The sequence below is a fragment of the Hyla sarda genome, chromosome 8, assembly GCF_029499605.1.
Source record: "Hyla sarda isolate aHylSar1 chromosome 8, aHylSar1.hap1, whole genome shotgun sequence".
Classification (NCBI taxonomy): domain Eukaryota; kingdom Metazoa; phylum Chordata; class Amphibia; order Anura; family Hylidae; genus Hyla; species Hyla sarda.
In genome coordinates, this window is record NC_079196.1 from 208790522 (window position 1) to 208810677 (window position 20156).

Consider the following 20156-nt stretch of genomic DNA (forward strand, 5'->3'; position numbering starts at 1 on the left):
TACTGAACCTGACACTGTCCATTTAGGAGATGGTGCTTTTTTTCGTTTTGGGTTAATAACGTGTTGGTCTCAGCAGTCTATTCAGTCTTAGGCCAGAATGCTTGTTAAATAAAATAATAAATAAATAAAGTAAAAAAAAGAGTCATATTCGCTGATTGCCGTTTTTTTCAAAAACACTGTGGCCAGATGTTAGCTGGAAGCCATTACGCAAATCTGAAACCCAGACCAGACCCACATGGCATTTTTGCTTGTCCCGTTTTTTTGGCTCAGTGGTAGTTTTTAAAAATTTCAGCATGCTCTGGCTTTGAAGTTTTTATCCAAATTTTGTGACATTTTACCTCCAACAAGATTGAAGGTTGAAATTCCTCCCCAAGAAAAAAAAAGCTCATGTTTACGTGTTGGTGTCTTTTCAGCCGCCCCCCCCCCCCCCTTGAACCAAACGACGAAAGAATCACATGACTTGTAATGGGAAAAACTCAGGGGAATAACGCAATATAAAAAACACCTAATCTTAATACATACTATTTTGGAAAAAATTCCACAAAAACTGCACCAAGGAAGAGAGAAAAGAAGAGCAGTTTCTGTGGCGTTTTTTTGTGTCTGTCAAAAGCATTACACAATCGATGGCCATTAAAGGGGTACTCCGCCCCTAGACATCGGTGGCCATTAAAGGGGAACCCGCAATCTCTGCTGCAGCCCCCTGTGTCATCTGGTGCACGGAGCGAGCTTCGCTCGGTGCCTGATGACTGGCGATGCAGGGGCCGGAGGATTGGGACGTCACGGCCCTGCCCACCCGTGACGTCACACCCCGTCCCCTCCCCCCTTAATGCAAGTCTATGGGAGGGGGCGTGATGGCACGTCACAATCCTCCGGCCCTGGCATCGCCAGTCATCAGGCACGGAGCGAAGCTCGCTCCGTGCACCAGATGACACAGGGGGTTTTGCAGGAGAGATTGTGGGGGTTCCAAGCCGTGGGACCCCCGCGATCAGACATCTTATCCCCTATCCTTTGGATAGGGGATAAGATGTCTAGGGGCGGAGTACCCCTTTAATATTACATTGGTGAGGGTCTGACTCCCACTGATTTAATGGCACTAGTGTATGGGACAACACTGCAGATAAATTGATAAACTGATTAAACTCATGCACCCCACTAATCTTAATTTGTATGCCCTTTCTTAAACTATATATTAAAGGTTGTAGATTAGAAAGTTATATAAAATGTATATCCTTCTGGGGACCTCAAGTGGCTGCATAGGCTGTATGCCCACCCTTGGGTATATAGACATTACAAAGGGGCAATACCCCTCTGCTCAGGAGCCCCACATTCATTCTGGTGTAACTTTTGACATTTCACACAAACTTTGCATAGATCAATAGTACAAGAGAATATAAGAAACTGTGTAATATTTATTAGACAAATATGCTTCTTTCTCCTGTTCTCAAGCTTCTTCCCTCTCATCCCCTCCTCCTGCTACTCCCCCCAAAATCATCCTCCCTGAAAATCAGCTCAGCTTTGTCCTGTGTCTGCAAGACAAATCTATGAAGGGGGGGGGGGGGGGGGGGAGGAGAGAGCTGCACCCACCAGCTTTGGAAGAACTATAAATTAACGATGAAGCATGCAGAGCAGAAATCTGCTGAAAAATACCATAAAAAAGTTATATAATGGCCGGAAATAGTGCTCTTCCTCATGTATACACACAGGGCAGCCTATCCTGAAAAGTCACCTGGAATGACAGGTATGCTTTAAGATCGGTCAGGGTCTCAGTGCTTAGACCTTCTTCAGTCGTTAGTCATAGCAGCGTGAAGTAGGAAGGGTGCTCTTCATTCCCCGGTGCTCAATGCAGGCTCTATGGACTTATAATGAAGCCCGTCTTCCGTAATGGCCCGGATTGCACGCCAAGCTGGGAAGCGAAGCGTACTAACGTGTTTTTACCCAGCTATAATTAACTGGGACCTCTGACCTATTGTAACTTTTGAAGCGTTTGTGCTAAAAGTATATTTAAATGACAATAACGCTTTAAGGACATGTTCGCACGGAGGGAAATGTGCGAAATGTCCGGCTGAAAAATACAGGCAGGAAATTCCGCACATTGCATGTTCCGGTGGGCACTAGGACTGCTCGGAAATGCATCATCTCATAGACGGCAATGCATTTTTCGAGCAGAATCCGCAGGAAGAATATTCTAGAATATAAAGTCTATTTTTTCTGCAGATGCCGGAAATGGGAAATTCTGCCTTCAAATTTTGCTTGGAAATGCAATACTCCAGCTTACCAAAGAGCAGGAGACAAAGTTGTGACACATTTCCCTGCAGCACCTCTACAGGGGAAGTGAAGTATTACACCGTTCCTATTGAAATCAATGACATGTACTGCATGTACTGCAGGTCCTCCAAAGATAGAGACACTCTAGGTGAGTGGTTTTTAAAGGGGTACTCCACTGGAAAATGTTTTGTTGCTTGCACTCTGGACAGTTCCAGACAGAGGTGGCAGCAGAAAGCACTATGGTCAGACTGGAAAGAACTGCACAACTTCCTCTGGAGCATACAGCAGCACCAGTTGATTTGAAAACATTTTTTCCCCTCCAGAGTACACCATTAAAGGGGAACTCCGGTGGAAACAAGTGGAAAACAAAATCAACTGGTGCTAGAAAGTTAAACAGATTTTAAATTACTTCTATTTAAACATCTTAATCCTTCCAGTACTTATCAGCTGCTGTATGCTCCACAGGAAATTATTTTCTTTTTGAATTTCCTTTCTGTCTGATTACAGTGCTCTCTGGTGAACTCTGTCCATTTTAGGAACTGTCCAGAGCAGGAGAGGTTTGCTATGGGGATTTTCTCCTGCTCTGGACAGTTCCTGAAATGGACAGAGGTGTCAGCAGAGAGCACTGCGGTCAGACAGAATAGAAATTCAAAACGAAAAGAACTTCCTGTGGAGAGTACAGCAGCTGATAAGTACTGGAAGGATTAAGATGTTTAAATAAAAGTAATTTACAAATCTGTTTAACTTTCTGGCACCAGTTGAATAAAAATAAAAAAAAATGTTTTTCAGTGGAGTACTGTGAACCACCGGACATTGCAAAACTACAACTCCCAGCATGCCCGGACAGCCAACGGCTGTCCGGGCATGCTGGGAGTTGTAGTTTTGCAACGTCTGAAGGTCGACATTTCCCTTATACAATAGCCACATCATGTGACTGATATATAGGGACGCCATAGGTTGTAATACAGCAGTGAATCCCAGGGAAATATCTCTAATGTTCCTCGTTTACTTAAATTCAATATATTTAAACATTTCCGCTTGTACATTTTACTGCTGAGTCAGGGAGCGCTCCCCGTGCTGCAAGGATAATGCGGCGATAAAATATTAACTTATTAGCAGCCCCTACTAAATCATTGTGCGAGATTAATTCAGCTTTGTGGAATATGCAAATATTATGCCGCTGTTTACATTGATCTTTCTCTATAAATCTAAGGCCCCAGCTTCTTATTAATGAGCGAATAATTTACATTGACGTCCTCTTGGTCATAAATAGTTAAAAAACAAAACAAAAAAAAAACTAAAACGCAGCTTTAGTTATTTTAACCCCTTAAGGACCCAGCCCAAATATACCTTAAGGACCAGGCCATTTTACACCTTAAGGACCCAGCCATTTTTTGAACATCTGACCACTGTCACTTTAAGCATTAATAAATCTGGGATGCTTTTACCTTTCATTCTGATTCCGAGATAGTTTTTTCGTGACATATTCTACTTTATGTTAGTGGTAAAATTTTGTCGATACTTGCATCATTTCTTGGTGAAAAATTCCAAAATTTGATGAAAAAATTCAAAATTTTGCATTTTTTTTTTTTTACTTTGAAGCTCTCTGCTTATAAGGAAAATGAATATTCCAAATAAATTATATATTGATTCACATATACAATATGTCTACTTTATGTTTGCATCATAACGTTGACAAGTTTTTACTTTTGGAAGACATCAGAGGGCTTCAAAGTTCAGCAGCAATTTTCAAATTTTTCACAAAATTTTCAAAATCGGAATTTTTCAGGGACCAGTTCAGTTTTGAATTGGATTTGAAGGGCCTTCATATTAGAAATACCCCACAAATTACCCCATTATAAAAACTGCACCCCTCAAAGTATTCAAAATGACATTCAGAAAGTGTGTTAACCCTTTAGGTGTTTCACAGGAATAGCAGCAAAGTGAAGGAGAAAATTCAAAATCTTCATTTTTTACACTCGCATGTTCTTGTAGACCCAGTTTTTGAATTTTTACAAGTGGTAATAGAAGCCCCCAAAATGTGTAACCCCAATTACTCTCGAGTAAGCACATACCTCATATATGTATGTCAAGTGTTTGGCGGGCGCAGTAGAGGGCACAGTAGGGAAGGAGCGACAATGGGATTTTGGAGAGTGAATTTTTCTGAAATGGTTTTTGGGGGGCATGTCACATTTAGAAACCCCCTATGGTGCCAGAACAGCAAAAAAACACCACATGGCATACCATTTTGGAAACTACACCCCTCAAGGCACGTAACAAGGGGTCCAGTTAGCCTTAACACCCCACAGGTGTTTGACAACTTTTCGTTAAAATCGGATGTGTAAATGAAAAAAAAAATTTCACACTAAAGTGCATTTTCCCCCCAAAATTTACCATTTTTACAAAGGGTAATGGGAGAAAATGCCCCCCAAAATTTGTAACCCCATCTCTTCTAAGTATGGAAATACCCCATGTTAGGACGTAAAATACTTTGCGGGCGAACTACGATGCTCAGAAGAGAAGGAGTCACTTTTGGCTTTTTGAAAGCAACTTTATAAAAACTGCACCCCTCAAAGTATTCAAAATGACATTCAGAAAGTGTGTTAACCCTTTAGGTTTTTCACAGGAATAGCAGCAAAGTGAAGGAGAAAATTCAAAATCTTCATTTTTTACATGGTACTAGAAGCCCCCAAAATTTGTAACCCAATAACTCTCGAGTAAGGAAATACCTCATATGTTTATGTCAAGTGTTCGGCGGGCGCAGTAGAGGGCACAGAAGGGAAGGAGCGACAATGGGATTTTGGAGAGTGAATTTTTCTGAAATGTTTTTTTGGGGGCATGTCGCATTTAGGAAGCCCCTGTGGTGCCAGAACAGCAAAAAATACCCACATGGCATACTATTTTGGAAACTACACCCCTCAAGGAACGTAACAAGGGGTCCGCTGAGCCTTAACACCCCACAGGTGTTTAACGACTTTTCGTTAAAGTTGGATGTGTAAATGAAAAATTTTTTTTTTTTTTACTAAAATGCAGTTTTTCCCCAAAATTTTACATTTTTACAAGGGGTAATAGGAGAAAATTACCCCCCAAATTTGTAACCCCATTTCTTCTGAGTATGGAAATACCCGTTAGGACGTAAAATGCTCTGCTGGCGAACTACAATGCTCAGAAGAGGAGGAGCGCCATTGAGCTTTTGGAAAGAGAATTCGTTTGGAATGGTAGTCAGGGGCCATGTGCGTTTACAAATCCCCCCGTGGTGCCAGAACAGTGGACCCCCCACATGTGACCCCATTTTGGAAACTACACCCCTCACAGAATTTAATAAGTGGTGCAGTGAGTATTTACACCCCACAGATCTTTGGAACAGTGGGCTGTGCAAATGAAAAATTTTATTTTTCATTTTTACGGACCACTGTTCCAAAAATCTGTCAGACACCTGTGGGACTTAAATTCTCAATGTACCCCTTATTACATTATGTGAGGGGTGTAGTTTCCAAAATGGGGTCACATGTGTCGGGGGTCCATTGTTCTGGCACTATGGGGGCTTTGTAAACACATGTGGCCTTCAATTCAAGACAAATTTTCTCTACAAAATCCCAATGGCGCTCCTTCTCTTCTGAGCATTGTAGTTCGCCCGTACAGCACTTTAAATTCACATATGGGGTATGTTCTTACTCAGAAGAGATGGGGTTACAAATTTGGGGGGGCTTTTTTCCTTTTTCCCTTGTGAAAATGAAAATTTAGGGTAACAACAGCATTTTAGTGAAAAAATATAATTTTTTTCATTTTCCCATCCAACTTTAATGAAAATTCGTCAAACACCTGTGGGGTGTTCAGGCTCACTATACCCCTTGTCACGTTCGGTGAGGGGTGTAGTTTCCAAAATGGGGTCACATGTGGGTATTTTTTCTTTTTGCGTTTGTCAGAACCGCTGTAAAATCAGCCACCCCTGTGCAAATCACCAATTTAGGCCTCAAATGTACATGGTGCGCTCTCATTCCTGAGCCTTGTTATGCGTCCGCAGAGCATTTTACGTCCACATATGGGGTATTTCCGTTCTCAGGAGAAATTGCGTTACAAATTTTGGTGGTCTTTTTTTCCTTTTACCGCTTGTGGAAATAAAAAGTATGGGGCAACACCAGCATGTTTGTGTAAAAACTCTTATTTTTTTACACTAACAGGCTGGTGCAGCCCCCAACTTTTCCTTTTCACAAGCGGTAAAAGGAAAAAAGACCCCCAAAATTTGTAGTGCAATTTCTCCCGAGTACGGCGATACCCCATATATGGCCCTAAACTGTTTTCTTGAAATACGACAGGACTCCAAAGTGAGAGAGCGCCATGTGCATTTGAGGACTAAATTAGGGATTGCATAGGGGTGGACATAGGGGTATTCTACACCAGTGATTCCCAAACAGGGTGCCTCCAGCTGTTGCTAAACTCCCAGCATGCCTGGACAGTCAGTGGCTGTCCAGAAATGCTGGAAGTTGTTATTTTGCAACAGCTGGAGGCTCCGTTTTGGAAACCCTGTACGCCGTACAAGACGTTTTTTTAATTTTTATTGGGGGGGGGGGGGACAGTGTAAGGGGGTGTATATGTAGTGTTTTACTCTTTATTATGTGTAAGTGTAGCGTAGTGTTTTTAGGGTACATTCGCACTGGCGTGTTACGGTGAATTTGCCGCTAGGAGTTGCGCTGCGGCGAAAAATTTGCCGCAGCCCAAACTTGAAGCAGGAAATTTACTGTAAACCTGTCCGTGTGAATGTACCCTGTACATTCACATGGGAGGGCAAACCTCCAGCTGTTTCAAAACTACAACTCCCAGCATGTACTGACAGACCGCGCATGCTGGGAGTTGTACTTTTGCAACAGCTGGAGGCACACTGGTTGGAAAACCTTCAGTTAGGTTCTGTTACCTAACTCAGTATTTTCCAACCAGTGTGCCTCCAGCTGTTACAAAACTACAACTCCCAGCATGTACTAACCACCGAAGGGCATGCTGGGAGATGTAGTTACGCAACAGCTGGAGGTACCCAACTACAACTCCCAGCATGCCGAGACAGCAGTTTGCTTTCTGGGCATGCTGGGATTTGCAGTTTTGCAACATCTGGAGAGCTACAGTTTTTAGACCAGTGCACAGTGATCTCCAAACTGTGGACCTCCCAGCATGCCCAGACAACAAACTGCTATGTGGGCATGCTAGGAGTTGTAGTTTTGCAAGATCTGGAGGGATATAGTTTAGAGACCACTGTATAGTGGTCTCAAACTGCAGCCCTCCAGCTGTTGCAAAACTACATATTCCAGCATGCCCAAACAGCTGTCTGGGCATGCTGGAAGTTGTAGTTTTGCAACATCTGGAGGGCTACAGTTAGAGACCACAGTCTCAGACTGTAGCCCTCCAGATCAACTTAACGGCTTCCGTAGGATCCCGGGAGCCGTCCTCTTCAGACGCATGTCACGCCGTCCGCAGATCAACGTCGCCGCAGCCTCCGGATCGGTAAGTGGACATCAGCGCCCGGTCCCCTTCAGTTCCCCGTTCTGCCCTGCCTATTGTGGGTGGGCAGGACGGGGAAAACGAAAGTTAACCCCCCCCCCCGCCCCCGGTCTGCTATTGGTCGTCGCATCTGACGATCAATAGCAGACCAATAGCAGAGATAGGAGGGGTGGCAACCCTGCCACCTCACTCCTTTGCCTACAGGGGGATCGTGGGTGTCTTAGACAACCGCGATCCCCCTTCTATTCCGGGTCACCATAGACCCATATGACCCGGAATCGGCGCAAATCGCAAGTGTGAATTCACTTGCGATTTGCGTCGATCGCCGACGGGGGGGGGGGGGGGGGGGATCTGATGACCCCCCTGGGCATTTGCGCGGGGTGCCTGCTGATTGATATCAGCAGTCACCCCGGCCCGGTCCCCGCCCGGCACGCGGCGGGGAACGAAATTCCCACGGTCGTATGGATACGCCCCAGGTCCTTAAGTGGTTAAAGGGGTACTCTGAATAAAAAATTTTTTAAATCAACTGGTGCCAGAAAGTTATACAGATCTGTAAATGACTTCTATGTGAAAAAAAATCTTAATCCTTCCAGTACTTTTCAGCTGCAGTATGCTCCAGAGGAAGTTGTGTAGTTCTTTCCAGTCTGACCACAGTGCTCTCTGCTGACACCTCTGTCCATGTCAGGAACTGTCTAGAGCAGGAGCAAATCCCAATAGCAAACCTCTCCTACTCGGGACAGTTCCTGACACAGACAGAGGTGGCAGCAGAGAGCATTGTGGTCCGACTGGAAAGAACTACACAACTTCCTCTGGAGCATACAGCAGCTGATAAGTAATGGAAGGATTAAGATTTTTACATAGAAGTAATTTACAAATTGGTTTAACTTTCTGGCACCGGTTGATTCGAAAACATTTTTATTCCTCCGGAGTACCCCTTTAACTGAGAGAGATGTTAATACTTGATTATTAAAAGGGATGTCTGGTTTAGAAAACCCATTTTAGGGTACGTTCGCGCTGAGACAGTATTTCGGAGTTCAGCAGGTGGCGCTGGCAGTAGGACCACGCGGACCTGTGCCATCACCATTGATGGTAATGAAGTCCGTATGGAATTTCTCCAAAACGAATTAGCCTGTTCAATCTTTCGGCAGGTATTCTTTCTTTTGGCAGAAATTCTGGGTGAAAATTCTTAGTGTGAACTGGCCTTTAAAGGAGTAGTCCAGTCCGGATAGGGGATAAGTTTCAGTTCGCGGGTGCTCCGACCGCTGGGGCCCCCAGCTGCCTTCGGAAATCTCTGTCTCTGCCATAGAGTTGTATTGAGGGGGCGGGTCAGCCACCGCTTCGTGCGGTGGTCAACACGCCCCCTTCCCGCGGGCTGCCGGGGCCCCATACAGGAGATCGCGGGGGCCCAAGTGGTCGGACCCCTTGGGATCTGAAACTTATCCCCTATCCTTAGGACAGGGGATAAGTTTTTCAGGACTGGATATCTCCTTTAAAGGGGTACTCCACCCCTAGACATCTTATCCTCTATCCTTTGGATAGGGGATAAGATGCCAGGGGCGGAGTACCCCTTTAAGAGCCCTTCCACAGTGTGGACATTCTGCCGGCATCCCATGGTTCCAATGGGATTCTGCTACTCTGTTCAGACTGAGGGGTTTCCATAGCAAAATATGACGTCCGCCCAAAATGTCAACATGTTCATTCTTTGGCCAGAATTCAGCCGAACTGCATTGCCATCTATAGAGACAGAGCACATCTGGACCTGCTGCAAGTGTTATTCAGCCAACAGACTTGCCCTAAAGGGGTACTCCGGAGGGGGTGGGGGAGTGTTTTTAAATCAACTGTTGCCAGACAGTTATACAGACTTGTAAATTACTTCTATATAGCAATCTTAATCCTTCCAGTACCTATCAGCTGCTGTATGCTCCAGAGGAAGTTGTGTAGTTCTTTTTCCGGTCTGACCACAGTGCTCCGTGCTGACACCTCTGTCCATGTCAAGAACTGTCCAGAGCAGGAGAGGTTTGTGATGGGAATTTGCTTGTACTCTGGACAGTTCCAGACAGAGGTGGCAGCAGAGAGCACTGTAATCAGACTGGAAAGAACTTCACAACTTCCTCCGGAGCATACGGCAGCACCAGTTGATTAGAATTTTTTTTATTTTCCTTCGGAGTGCACCATTTAAGGGGAACTCCGGTTGAAACAAGTAGAAAACAAATGTTTTCCAATCAACTGTTGCCAGAAAGTTAAACAGATATGTAAAATACTTCTATTTTAAAAATCTTAATCCTTCCAGTACTTATCAGCTTCTGTATACTACAGCGAAATTTGTGAAGTTCTTTCCAGTCTGACCACAGTGCTCTCTGCTGACACCTCTGTCCATGTCAGGAACTGTCCAGAGTGGAAGCATATTCCCATAGAAAACCTCTCCTACTCTGGACAATTCCTGACATGGACAGAGGTGTCAGCAGAGAGCACTGTGGTGAAACTGGAAAGAACTTCACAAATTTCTCTGTAGTATTCAGCAGCTGATAAGTACTGGAAGGATTAAGATTTTTAAATAGAAGTAATTTACAAATATGTTTTACTATCTGGCACCAGTTGATTGGAAAAAAACACTTTTTTCCCCCCACTGGTGTTCCCCTTTAAGATACGCTATGAGGTTACGTTCACATGTACATAATCCCATTGAAGTCACTGGGTAGCAACATCATCCCCTTACAGAAATTGATCCTAGACTAGTGGTCCCCAAACTGTGGCCCTCCAGATGTTGCAAAACTACAATTCCCAGCATGCCTGGACAGCCGTTGGCTGTCCAGGCATGCTGGGAGTTGTAGTTTTGCAACATCTGGAGGGCCACAGTTTGGGGACCACTGTCCTAGACTATTACCTAGATCAGTCTCTTGATAATCAGCTGATCGCAGGTTGTCCAGGCAGCTGGTAGTTGGAGTCCACTGACCTAGAGTGTCTTAATATTCGGAGGACCTGGCATGTCTGTACAGTACTTTGCTTTATTATGGGAACCGTGCAGGGGCGGACTGAGAGGTCGGGCACTCGGGCACTGCATGGGGGTCTCTTATACCTTATACAGTGACGGGACATCGTGGCGGAAAAATTACTGCATGCAGTAATTTTTTTTCCACGATGTCCCGTCACTGTATAACGTCTGTAATGAATTACGGGCATATACGGGTGCAAACGGGCAGTTACAAAATCCCATAGGCTGCAATGCGATTTAGTCTCGGCCGTCAGGGGTTTTGTAACGGCAGGTTTTTGCCTAAAATCGTGATGGAACTTCAAATCACTAGTGTGAAAAGAGCCTTAAATGAAGTGAAAATTTTAAAATTTAAAGGGCAATTCCACTTTTCACAAAAAAAAGTCACATATTTTTGATCTATGTAAAAAGTAGAGTAACTTTGCATATGCATTCCTTTATTGTTTTTGTACGGATTCCAAGTTATACCTTGCCGTGTCCCTCATTCCGTTTCATAGCTGCTTTCAAAATTCAAGAAGCAGACAGCAGTTTGGCTCCTCCCCCTTTTTCAGACATGTGACCTAACAGCTTAGCCGCCTCCCCTGGCATCTGACCTCTAGTAACAGGGAACCTGGCGGATTGATGCATTTAGCTTTGGATGTGAATGGAGAAGAAAGACGGCGGTTAACCCCCAAATTATTTGCCGTCTTCTCAGAATAGTTCACTTCTGGCAAACAAAACATCGCTCTCGTACGCCAGAACTGAGGCTTTTGTGCACATCTCGCTTTTCAGCCGAGAGCTGCCATATAATTCATGTGTCACAACCGTCAATTGTGTTTGTCATATTTCAGAGTTAATATGTATTTATCCGCTCGGCAGCGGCAGGCGCATTCTACTTGTTTACCTTTGGGTTGGGGGGGGGGGAGGTTGTTCTGTTTTTTATTTTTCCATTTATGATATTCCAGACAAAGCGGCAAAAAATTTTTTTAAAACAAAAAGAAAAAGTAAATCGTCCTTGTAAATATGTATTTTTTTCTCAATTGGGAACTGCCAGTATCCAACAGGTCACGATCAAATCAATAACAATTTGTTTATTTTTATTAAAACCCATACAACGCATTTCTGGGCCGGTCTGGCCCCTTCATCAGGTGTGATAAAAATCAGCAAATATAGGGATAAAATGTATTTGTCCCCTTTGCAGCGCCAGTGGCAGGCATATTCTCCTTGTTTACCTTGGGGGGGGGGGGGGGGGGGTCTGTTTTTTATTTCCTGTTTATGATATTTTTTTTGTTTTGTCTTAAAACAAAAATGGACATTTTGTAAAACCATATGACGCGTTTCTGGGCCGGTTTAACCCCTTCATCAGGTATGATAAAAGTCAAACATAGGGATAACATTTATTTATCCCCTTTGCAGCAGGCACATTCTCTTTGTTTTTTCCCTCTCATTTAGCAATATTCCAGCCAAAGTAAATCGTCTTTTCTCATCAACTGTCTCTATTATTTCTGCTATTAGCTCTGCTAGGGGCCTCCCCCATTCAGGACCCTTATTTATGAATGTGCAGTGTTTTCTAACCAAAGTGCCTATATCTGTTACAAAACTACAACTCCCAGCATGTCCAGACAGCCAACGGCGCTGCCAGGATCCAACAGGTTGCAATGAATAACAATTAGTTTATTATCATTATAATGGTTATCATTATTATTATTAATATTATTATTAGTATTATTATTGATAATTAAACCATACAACACATTTCTGGGACGGTCTTGCCCCTTCATCAGGTATGATAAAAATCATCAAACATAGGGATAAAATGTATTCATCCCCTTAGCAGGGGCAAGCACTTTATCCTTGTTTTTGTGTTCCCATGACCCAACTCCCCCCCCCCCTCCCCAATTAAATCCTCCCCCTCATTTAGTGATATTCCAGACAAAGCAGTAAATAATCTTTGTAATAACTTATTATTTCTCATCCAATGTCTCTATTAGTTATAATATTTGCTCTGCTGAGTCTATATGGCCCCCCAATTCAGGCCCCCTAAACTGATACATTGTTTACCAACCAGAGTGCCTCCACCTGTTTCAAAACTACAACTCCCAGCATGCCCGGACAGCCTTCGGATGTTGCAAAACTACAACTCCGGGCAGCAGTTTGGAGACCACTAGTGCAATGCCTAATCATTTTAATGATAGCTATGTAATACTTCTCTTCACCTGCGGGAGTGCTGCAGAATATTTTAACACTTCCACTACAAATTACAGCCGGTCAATGGGGGTGAAACAATTCAGTGTGAAAAACATACAATATTAGGAGACATTTGCATTGGATTTGCATGAATATCTTTTTCCCAGTGCTGTAGTCGCAGGCACCAGAACATTTTGCAGTCGATTCTATGATGGTTTGGGGTTTGGCAGTAGTAGAAATATAACGCTTCCAACATGGGCAGGTGGACTTTATTTGCTATGACTGTGTGCAGAAAGTCAGAGTAAACTCTGCAGTAGTTGCCAGTTATAAATCGGAGCCACCATAGGGCTGTGCCCAGCTGGCAGCCTATCGGCCTTGCAATGCACGCCTGGCACAGTATCATGTGTTAAATCATGCGCCTGTCCATCTTCTGTGCATTATACAACCACAGAGGAGCTCTGTAGCCATATGAGGACAAGAACCTGCAAGCTAAGTGCAGGAGAAAACCCGGGTGACACGTAATACCAATGCCATCGACTCAGATTATCATGTAGTTTATGGCCATGACTACATCATTACTACAATTTACATAAATATTCCTAAATACAGCATGTTTGCTCCATGGTTATCATTATCACCATGCAGCCTATAAAGTACCCATAGGCAACAACCCCTGGGCAAAATTCACATGCTTGACCACTTATTGGTGGCATTGCTTTGGGTGCCCATCCTTTGAAACTGATCTTAATCTGTCTCTGGCTTAGATACCAAGATTTTCTGACCAATTGGCAATTTCTGAGCTCCGGGGCATGAAAAATCATGGGCCCCTTACCAACTGCTATAGTCATGGCACAAGGCTCTGTGCCCTTTACTGACCACTATATCCATGGTACAATGTTGGGGCTATAAGCCCCTTTCCACTCACTACAGCCATGGTAGAATGGTTTAGAATGGTCCCTTACTGATTATTATAACCATGGTACATTGGTTAAGGTTATGGACCATTTACTAACTACTATTGTCGTGGGACAATGGTTAGAGTTTAGGGTCCTTTACCAAGCACTATACCCATGGTTCAATGGTTGGGGTTATGAGGCCCTCGTCACCCACTATAGCCATGGTACAATAAATGCAGTTATAGGCCCCTTAACAACACCTATAGCCATGGTAGTAAAGTTGGGTTTATGGGCAACTTACTAACCGCTATAACCATGGCACAATGGTTGGGTTTATGGGCCCCTTACCAACTACTATATCCATGCGCAATGGTTGGGTTTATGGCCCCCTTATCGTCCACAATAACCGTGGTAAAATGGTTTATAGGTCCCTTTACCAACCACTAAGGCAATTAAATACTTGTTTGGGTAAATAAATTACATATGAGGAGCACAAATCACTTGCATTTGTCAGTGCTGTAGCCCCTTTAGGTCATTGGCCCTCACTGCCCTTGTGCCCAACTGGACAGTCCACCCCACCAGAGACTGATGTAGTCCTGTGTGGATGCTGGGTAATAATTTTACACAAAATTTTACAAAAACTTAAGCTCTCTCAAAGGGAAAATATTACCTAGATTACAGCCAGATCTTCTAATGAGTTTTTTATTGTGATTTTTTTTTATTCTATTCATTTTTGTTCATTATTAAGAGCTGTTTTTTAACAGCATTTAGAAATTGTGCTTTAAAGCAAGCCCCATTGACATAGGTGACAATAGCTTGAAGCTGTCCCATTCAAATACATGGGGAAAGGTGTATGGGTGTACTCTGTGACCTTCGCTGAGATCATTTCAGAGTAGTATTTCCAAGCCAGTGTGCCTCCAGCTGTTGCAAAACTACAACTCCCAGCATGTGTGCCTACTGGGAGCTGTAGTTTTGTAACAGTTGGAGGCACACTTATTGGGAAACACTGTTCTATAAGGGGGAGGCTGATCTGTGAGCAAGAGCTATGTTATCTATAAACTGGTGTCTATCAGGAGGCCACTGCTGGGAAGTGAACTGTACAGAACAGGAAGCCTCAACAGGAAGCCTAAGTATTAGGCCTAGTGGTCAAAAAGACAACTGCAAGATTTCAGGATTATTTTAAAATATTTAAAAAAAATTGGAAAAAAAACATTATTAACAATTTTATTTAAAAAATACGTTTTACACAAAAACTTGATTCAACTCAGTTTCTAAAGACTATAAGAGGGTTTAAAACCCTCTTATTGTTTGTTCTTTAGTTAATTACTACATTTAAGGTAGACCAAGGGCGCACCGCCAAGGAGACCCATCACTAAATACCCATAGTCAAAAGTCCAACTCCTTGGCGGTGCTCCCTTTGTCTACCTTAAATGTAGACATTAACTAAAAAACAAACGGTGCGGAGTTCCGCTAACTAGAGAACGAACGGTGCGGAGTTCCGCTAACTAAAGAACGAACGGTGCGGAGTTCTTTATTACTTCATCCAACAAATGACGGACAAACCAGGGGAGCCAACACTGATGCGTTTCGGGTCAACAAGACTCTTAATTTTGGAAAGATACCCATGCTTCTTTAGAGACTCCATGGACTCACTATAGAGTAGGGCTGGTGTTGTGTATTGATACATAGTGCCAGCAGTTCTGCCCCCTACAGGCTGCCCGTGCTCATGGCTGCACCGTTCCCATGCTATTTTTTTTATATATTTTATTATATGTATATTTATATATAATATATGTATATATATATATATATATATATATATATATATATACACATATAAATAAATATATATGTTACTCTTGATGGTTGTCCCCTTTCTCCACTACCAAACTTGGTAATTTATAGAAATAAAATAAAAAATATTAAATAAATAATTATGTATATGTGTGTGTGTATTATTATTTTTTAAATGTATTTATTGTTATTTTTATTTAACTTATCAATTCAATTTATTATTATTATTATTATTACTATTATGTATTTTTAAAAGGACACCCATTAAGATCTCCCTATTGGAGGGTCTATGTAAATTGAATTTTTTTTTTAGATATTTAGGGGTGACCTTCAAGTGTAGCATCGCCTCCTTAGGACTGACGACTGGGTCTAAATCATTTCTCACTGGGGTGTTTTTTATTTATTTTATTTTTTATATTTGTGGTGTTTTTTTTTTTAGTGCAGTTCCATTTTGATCTGGTTGAGAATATAGAAGGTGAACGGATCTGGAAGTCAAAACATGAGAGATTGGAGAAAGCTTGATTAATCTGCGCAATTGAAAAGAAGATTAAATACAGGGGGGAATCTGTGACTTAGGCGACGCAAGGAGTTTTATTGTCTTCTTAACCCTTTCTGGGCTCGAGTCAGAAAGAAAAAATAATAATTAGGAAGCCTGTGACAGCTCTTGAGCCAAGTAACGACCCATTGTGGTGCCTCAATTACTTCTGATTTGCTCTACTTTTTTTTTTTTTTTTTTTTATCATTTTCTGACTTTGGATACATAAAGAACAAACAAACAAAAAAAAACAAAAAAAATCAACAATAATAATCATAAATAAAGAATAAAAAATATAGAAAAAAATTAATAAATATGATTAAACGGCAACTACTACATGTGATAATAGTGTATGGGCCAGTGTTTCCCAACCAGGGTGCCTCCAGCTGTTGCAAAACTGCAACAACCAGCATGCCCGGACAGCCAAAGGCTGTCCGGGCATGCTGGGTGTTGTAGTTTTGCAACAGCTAGAGGCACCCTGATTGGGAAACACTGGTACGAATTGTACCTAAAAAAATAAAATAAAAATAATAATAATGTATTATTATTATTATTATTATTATTATTATTAATAATAATAATAATATATATATATATATATTTAAAATACATACATATATATATATATATATATATATGTATACTGACTGCAGGCAGCAAGGTGCAGACGGCGTATCTGGACGCTGGCTGCGAAGTGGTTAACCCTTTCAGCCGCGCAGAACTCCATAGCAATGCTCTCTTAGGTATCTCCCACACAGAAGCTAATATTAGAAAATATCCAAGATCGGAGAATAAAAAAAATAAATCAACATAGAAACAGAAATGAGTTATTGTCAAACCGGTTCTTCAGATCCAATGCTGGGTGCCGGGTAGGAGGGATGGTACTGGGTACTGAGGGGAACAGAGTCCTGGGCGAAGTTGAAGGGTAAGAATTAAAGGTAGATAATTAGAGTTCTCCCTTACATTGCTGAGACTTGTAGTCCCTTGAGCAAAACCTAATTTTGCAATCATTCCATACTTAAGGTTGGTCAACCATGGTCTTCGAGACTCAAAGAACTTCATAAATTTCACGACATGGTCCTTCATAAACTTCATAATTTACATGCAAAAATATAATACGTGAACCTGTATGGGAAGGCGTCAGAACCACTAGGACATGGGTAATGGCTAACGAAGTCTACAAAACATTATCATGCAATCAGACTATGGATCAAAGGTCATAGGTGTCTACTCAGAGATGTGCACAGACATTTTGGGGGGGCCGGACCGGAAGTGAAAAAAAAAAAAAGGGGTACTCATAACGATTTCTTTAAATGCCCACATAATGATGCCCCATTGCCCAGTGTTAAAAGGGCAGGGTCTCGAGCCCCCTTTCTAGCCAATGAGTGCACGTCCCTGACTAAGATGATGATATACCTTCAAGGCAGCAGGTCCTCCACAGTCCCGAGTGAGTCATCACCTCTTCGTTCTTCTTGCTGGTCTCATTGTCATTGGTGGATTTCGCCTTACAGACCCCTCTGGAGTACAGCCAATAATCCGTGCCCACCGCGATGGTCATCAGACTAAAAGCTGCGAAGGCCCCCACAGTAGTTATTAGCATCTGAACACCTCTGTCACACATCCTCATTCTTGGTCATGGTAATTGGGCTCCTGGCTAGAGAGGAACCTGGATGGAGTGAGGTCAAAGGTGGCGACTCAGAAGAATCCAGACTGGAGAACTTTAGAGAAGTGGACACGTTCGGTGACCTTGAGTCAATGTCTGCTCCTTGCACTTGTCCTATGACCCTTGACAAGTTCTAATGTACTTTGTGGTGGCCTCCTTGGATTCAGAGGAGCAGAGCTGGAAGTTTCCTAGTGTTCAGTCTCATGGGTAGATGCCACAGTGATGCCAGCTGCAAAGCTTGTTTCTTCTTCAGCGTGATAGGTGCAGGGGCTGTGAGGCTGAAGGGACAGTTCATGGCCAGGCTCTGTGGTGCTGAAGGGACAGCTCATGGTTGGGTTCATAGAGGTGCTGAAGGGACAGCTCCTAGCCGGGCTCCTGAGATGATGCTGAAGGGACAGCTCCTAGCTGGGCTCTGTGCTCCAATCTTCATTCAGTCACTGCACAAATGTTCTGTCCGCCTTGTCCTTGTGCAAACCCAAATGACGCCAGAAATGCTGCTGCATGATGTCAGCCCCTAACACCATAGCTCCATAGTAAGTTCCAAACTGCTGCCGAACAGGTTGCTCCTGCTTCCTCTGCAATCTCCTGGCATGTGTGTTTCCCTGGATGAGCGGCTGCACCCTCCAGCTGAAGTCAGGGTTTTTTTTTTTTTTGGGGGAACACTATGGCATCACCTACTAAAGACTGTTGCGATTCCTTCACTAGGATTCAGTGCAAACATAATTCCAAATTCTGCATTCCATGGTCTGGGAGGGAACTTGGGGCTTCCTTGAGGTGTAAGGGTTTTGGGAAAGGGGGGTTTCTAGGCAGACATGGCACAACCTGGTTCTAGATAGGCTCTCCTAGGATGCATTTTAAGTTCTTCCGGTTCCAGCTTAGGTTTTTGGGTTCCAGGAAAAGTGTACATTCAGAAGATGACCGATCCTACAAGTCACACCTACCTCTCCGGCTCTTTAGGAGGTCTTTCCTGGCTTTGGCTGGTCTTTCTTCCACTCGCTCGTAGACTCTTGAGGAGCTGTGCTGTTTCTCACTCAACATTTCCCATCTTCAGACAGAATCTCCTTCCATCCAGCCTCTGTCTATCCCCCCCGCAGCCTCACATCTCCTGACCCTCTTCTCTCTCAGCCTCTCTGATACTTAGTATTACACAGCTATTCTCCAGATCTGGTATCCTCGCCCCTACACTCAGACTTTCATTATGCAAAAACTGAAGTCTACTGATGCAGAGAGAATGAGACCCTGGAGAAGGCAGGTTTTTAAAGGGACAGTGTCCCTTTTGTGATTGGGGGGCTGCTGATCTGAGGAGCACACACACCCGTCCAGCGTATAATTGTCCACATCTCATTCTAGAGCTGCTCTCGCTCGCCTCCTGCTCTGCTGCAAATGTCATTGGTAAAGCATGGCCATGCATGCTGTCAGCACATCTTCAGCTGGCTGCTCTCAGTGTCACTAAATAGAAGTGATGGCCAAATAGCAGCCATTACCAGGGACGGGAACAGGTTGACTAGAAAGGGGGCTTGAGCCCCTGCCCTTTCGATGTTCCTCTTATAAGTGCCCTGGACAGTCTGGCATCATTATGTGGTCATTTATGTAAAAAATTATAAGAAGTGCCCTTTTTTTTTTTTTAATTATTATTATTTTTTTTAGTAAAGCCCCTGCCCCCCCCCCCCCAAAAAAAATGTCTGTGCACGTCTGTGGCCATTACCCTTGCACAGTGTGGAAAACCAAGTGCTATGTCATATCGATAGACGATCGGCCATTCTCTATACATTGAAAGGTCAAGAATTACATTATATTTAACTAAAAGCATCCTGAAAGGGGGGGAGAAGCGTAAAAAGATAAAAAATAAAAACAATGCAACCAGCTCATGAATATGTTATGATCATATAGAGCACGGATTACATTTATATAAAGCAGAACGTGAATAGGTCCCAGTCATCGCCCTTAAAATGCTAAAATTTCATTTAATATTCCAGAAAAAAAAATGCAAAGAATAATAAAAAAAATAGCATGAAGGAAAAAAATAAATAAAAAGACACAAAACTCCAACACATTTCGCAGTATAGCTACAGTATATCCGATACCAGATATGATTTTAATGAGAGTTCCGGCATGTATGGGGTTTCTTTCAATTTATTATCCATACTTAAATATAAAATTTAATTAAATTTAAAAATTTAACTAAAAGCATCCTGAAAGGGGGGAGAAACGTAAAAAAATAAAATAAAAGAAAAGAAATACAATGCAACCAGCTCATGAATATATGAATATAGGTCTGTAGCTGGAGTTCCATCCTGCAGTGATGTTCATATAGAACACGGATGACATTTATGTAAAGCAGAACGTGAATAGGTCCCA

The 20156-nt window shown here is 42.8% G+C and overlaps 1 protein-coding gene across 1 annotated transcript in view; it reads right to left on the reverse strand.

Annotated features, from left to right (window-relative positions):
* The window catches only part of CACNG3 (calcium voltage-gated channel auxiliary subunit gamma 3), a 127818-nt gene extending 108811 nt beyond the window's left edge, over positions 1–19007 (reverse strand). The window contains exon 1 of the mRNA XM_056537170.1: positions 17552–19007. Within this exon, the coding sequence (XP_056393145.1) occupies positions 17552–17762 (211 nt within the window). The 5' untranslated portion in view covers positions 17763–19007. The remainder of the gene's footprint in view (positions 1–17551) is intronic.
* Positions 19008–20156: the final 1149 nt, after the last annotated feature.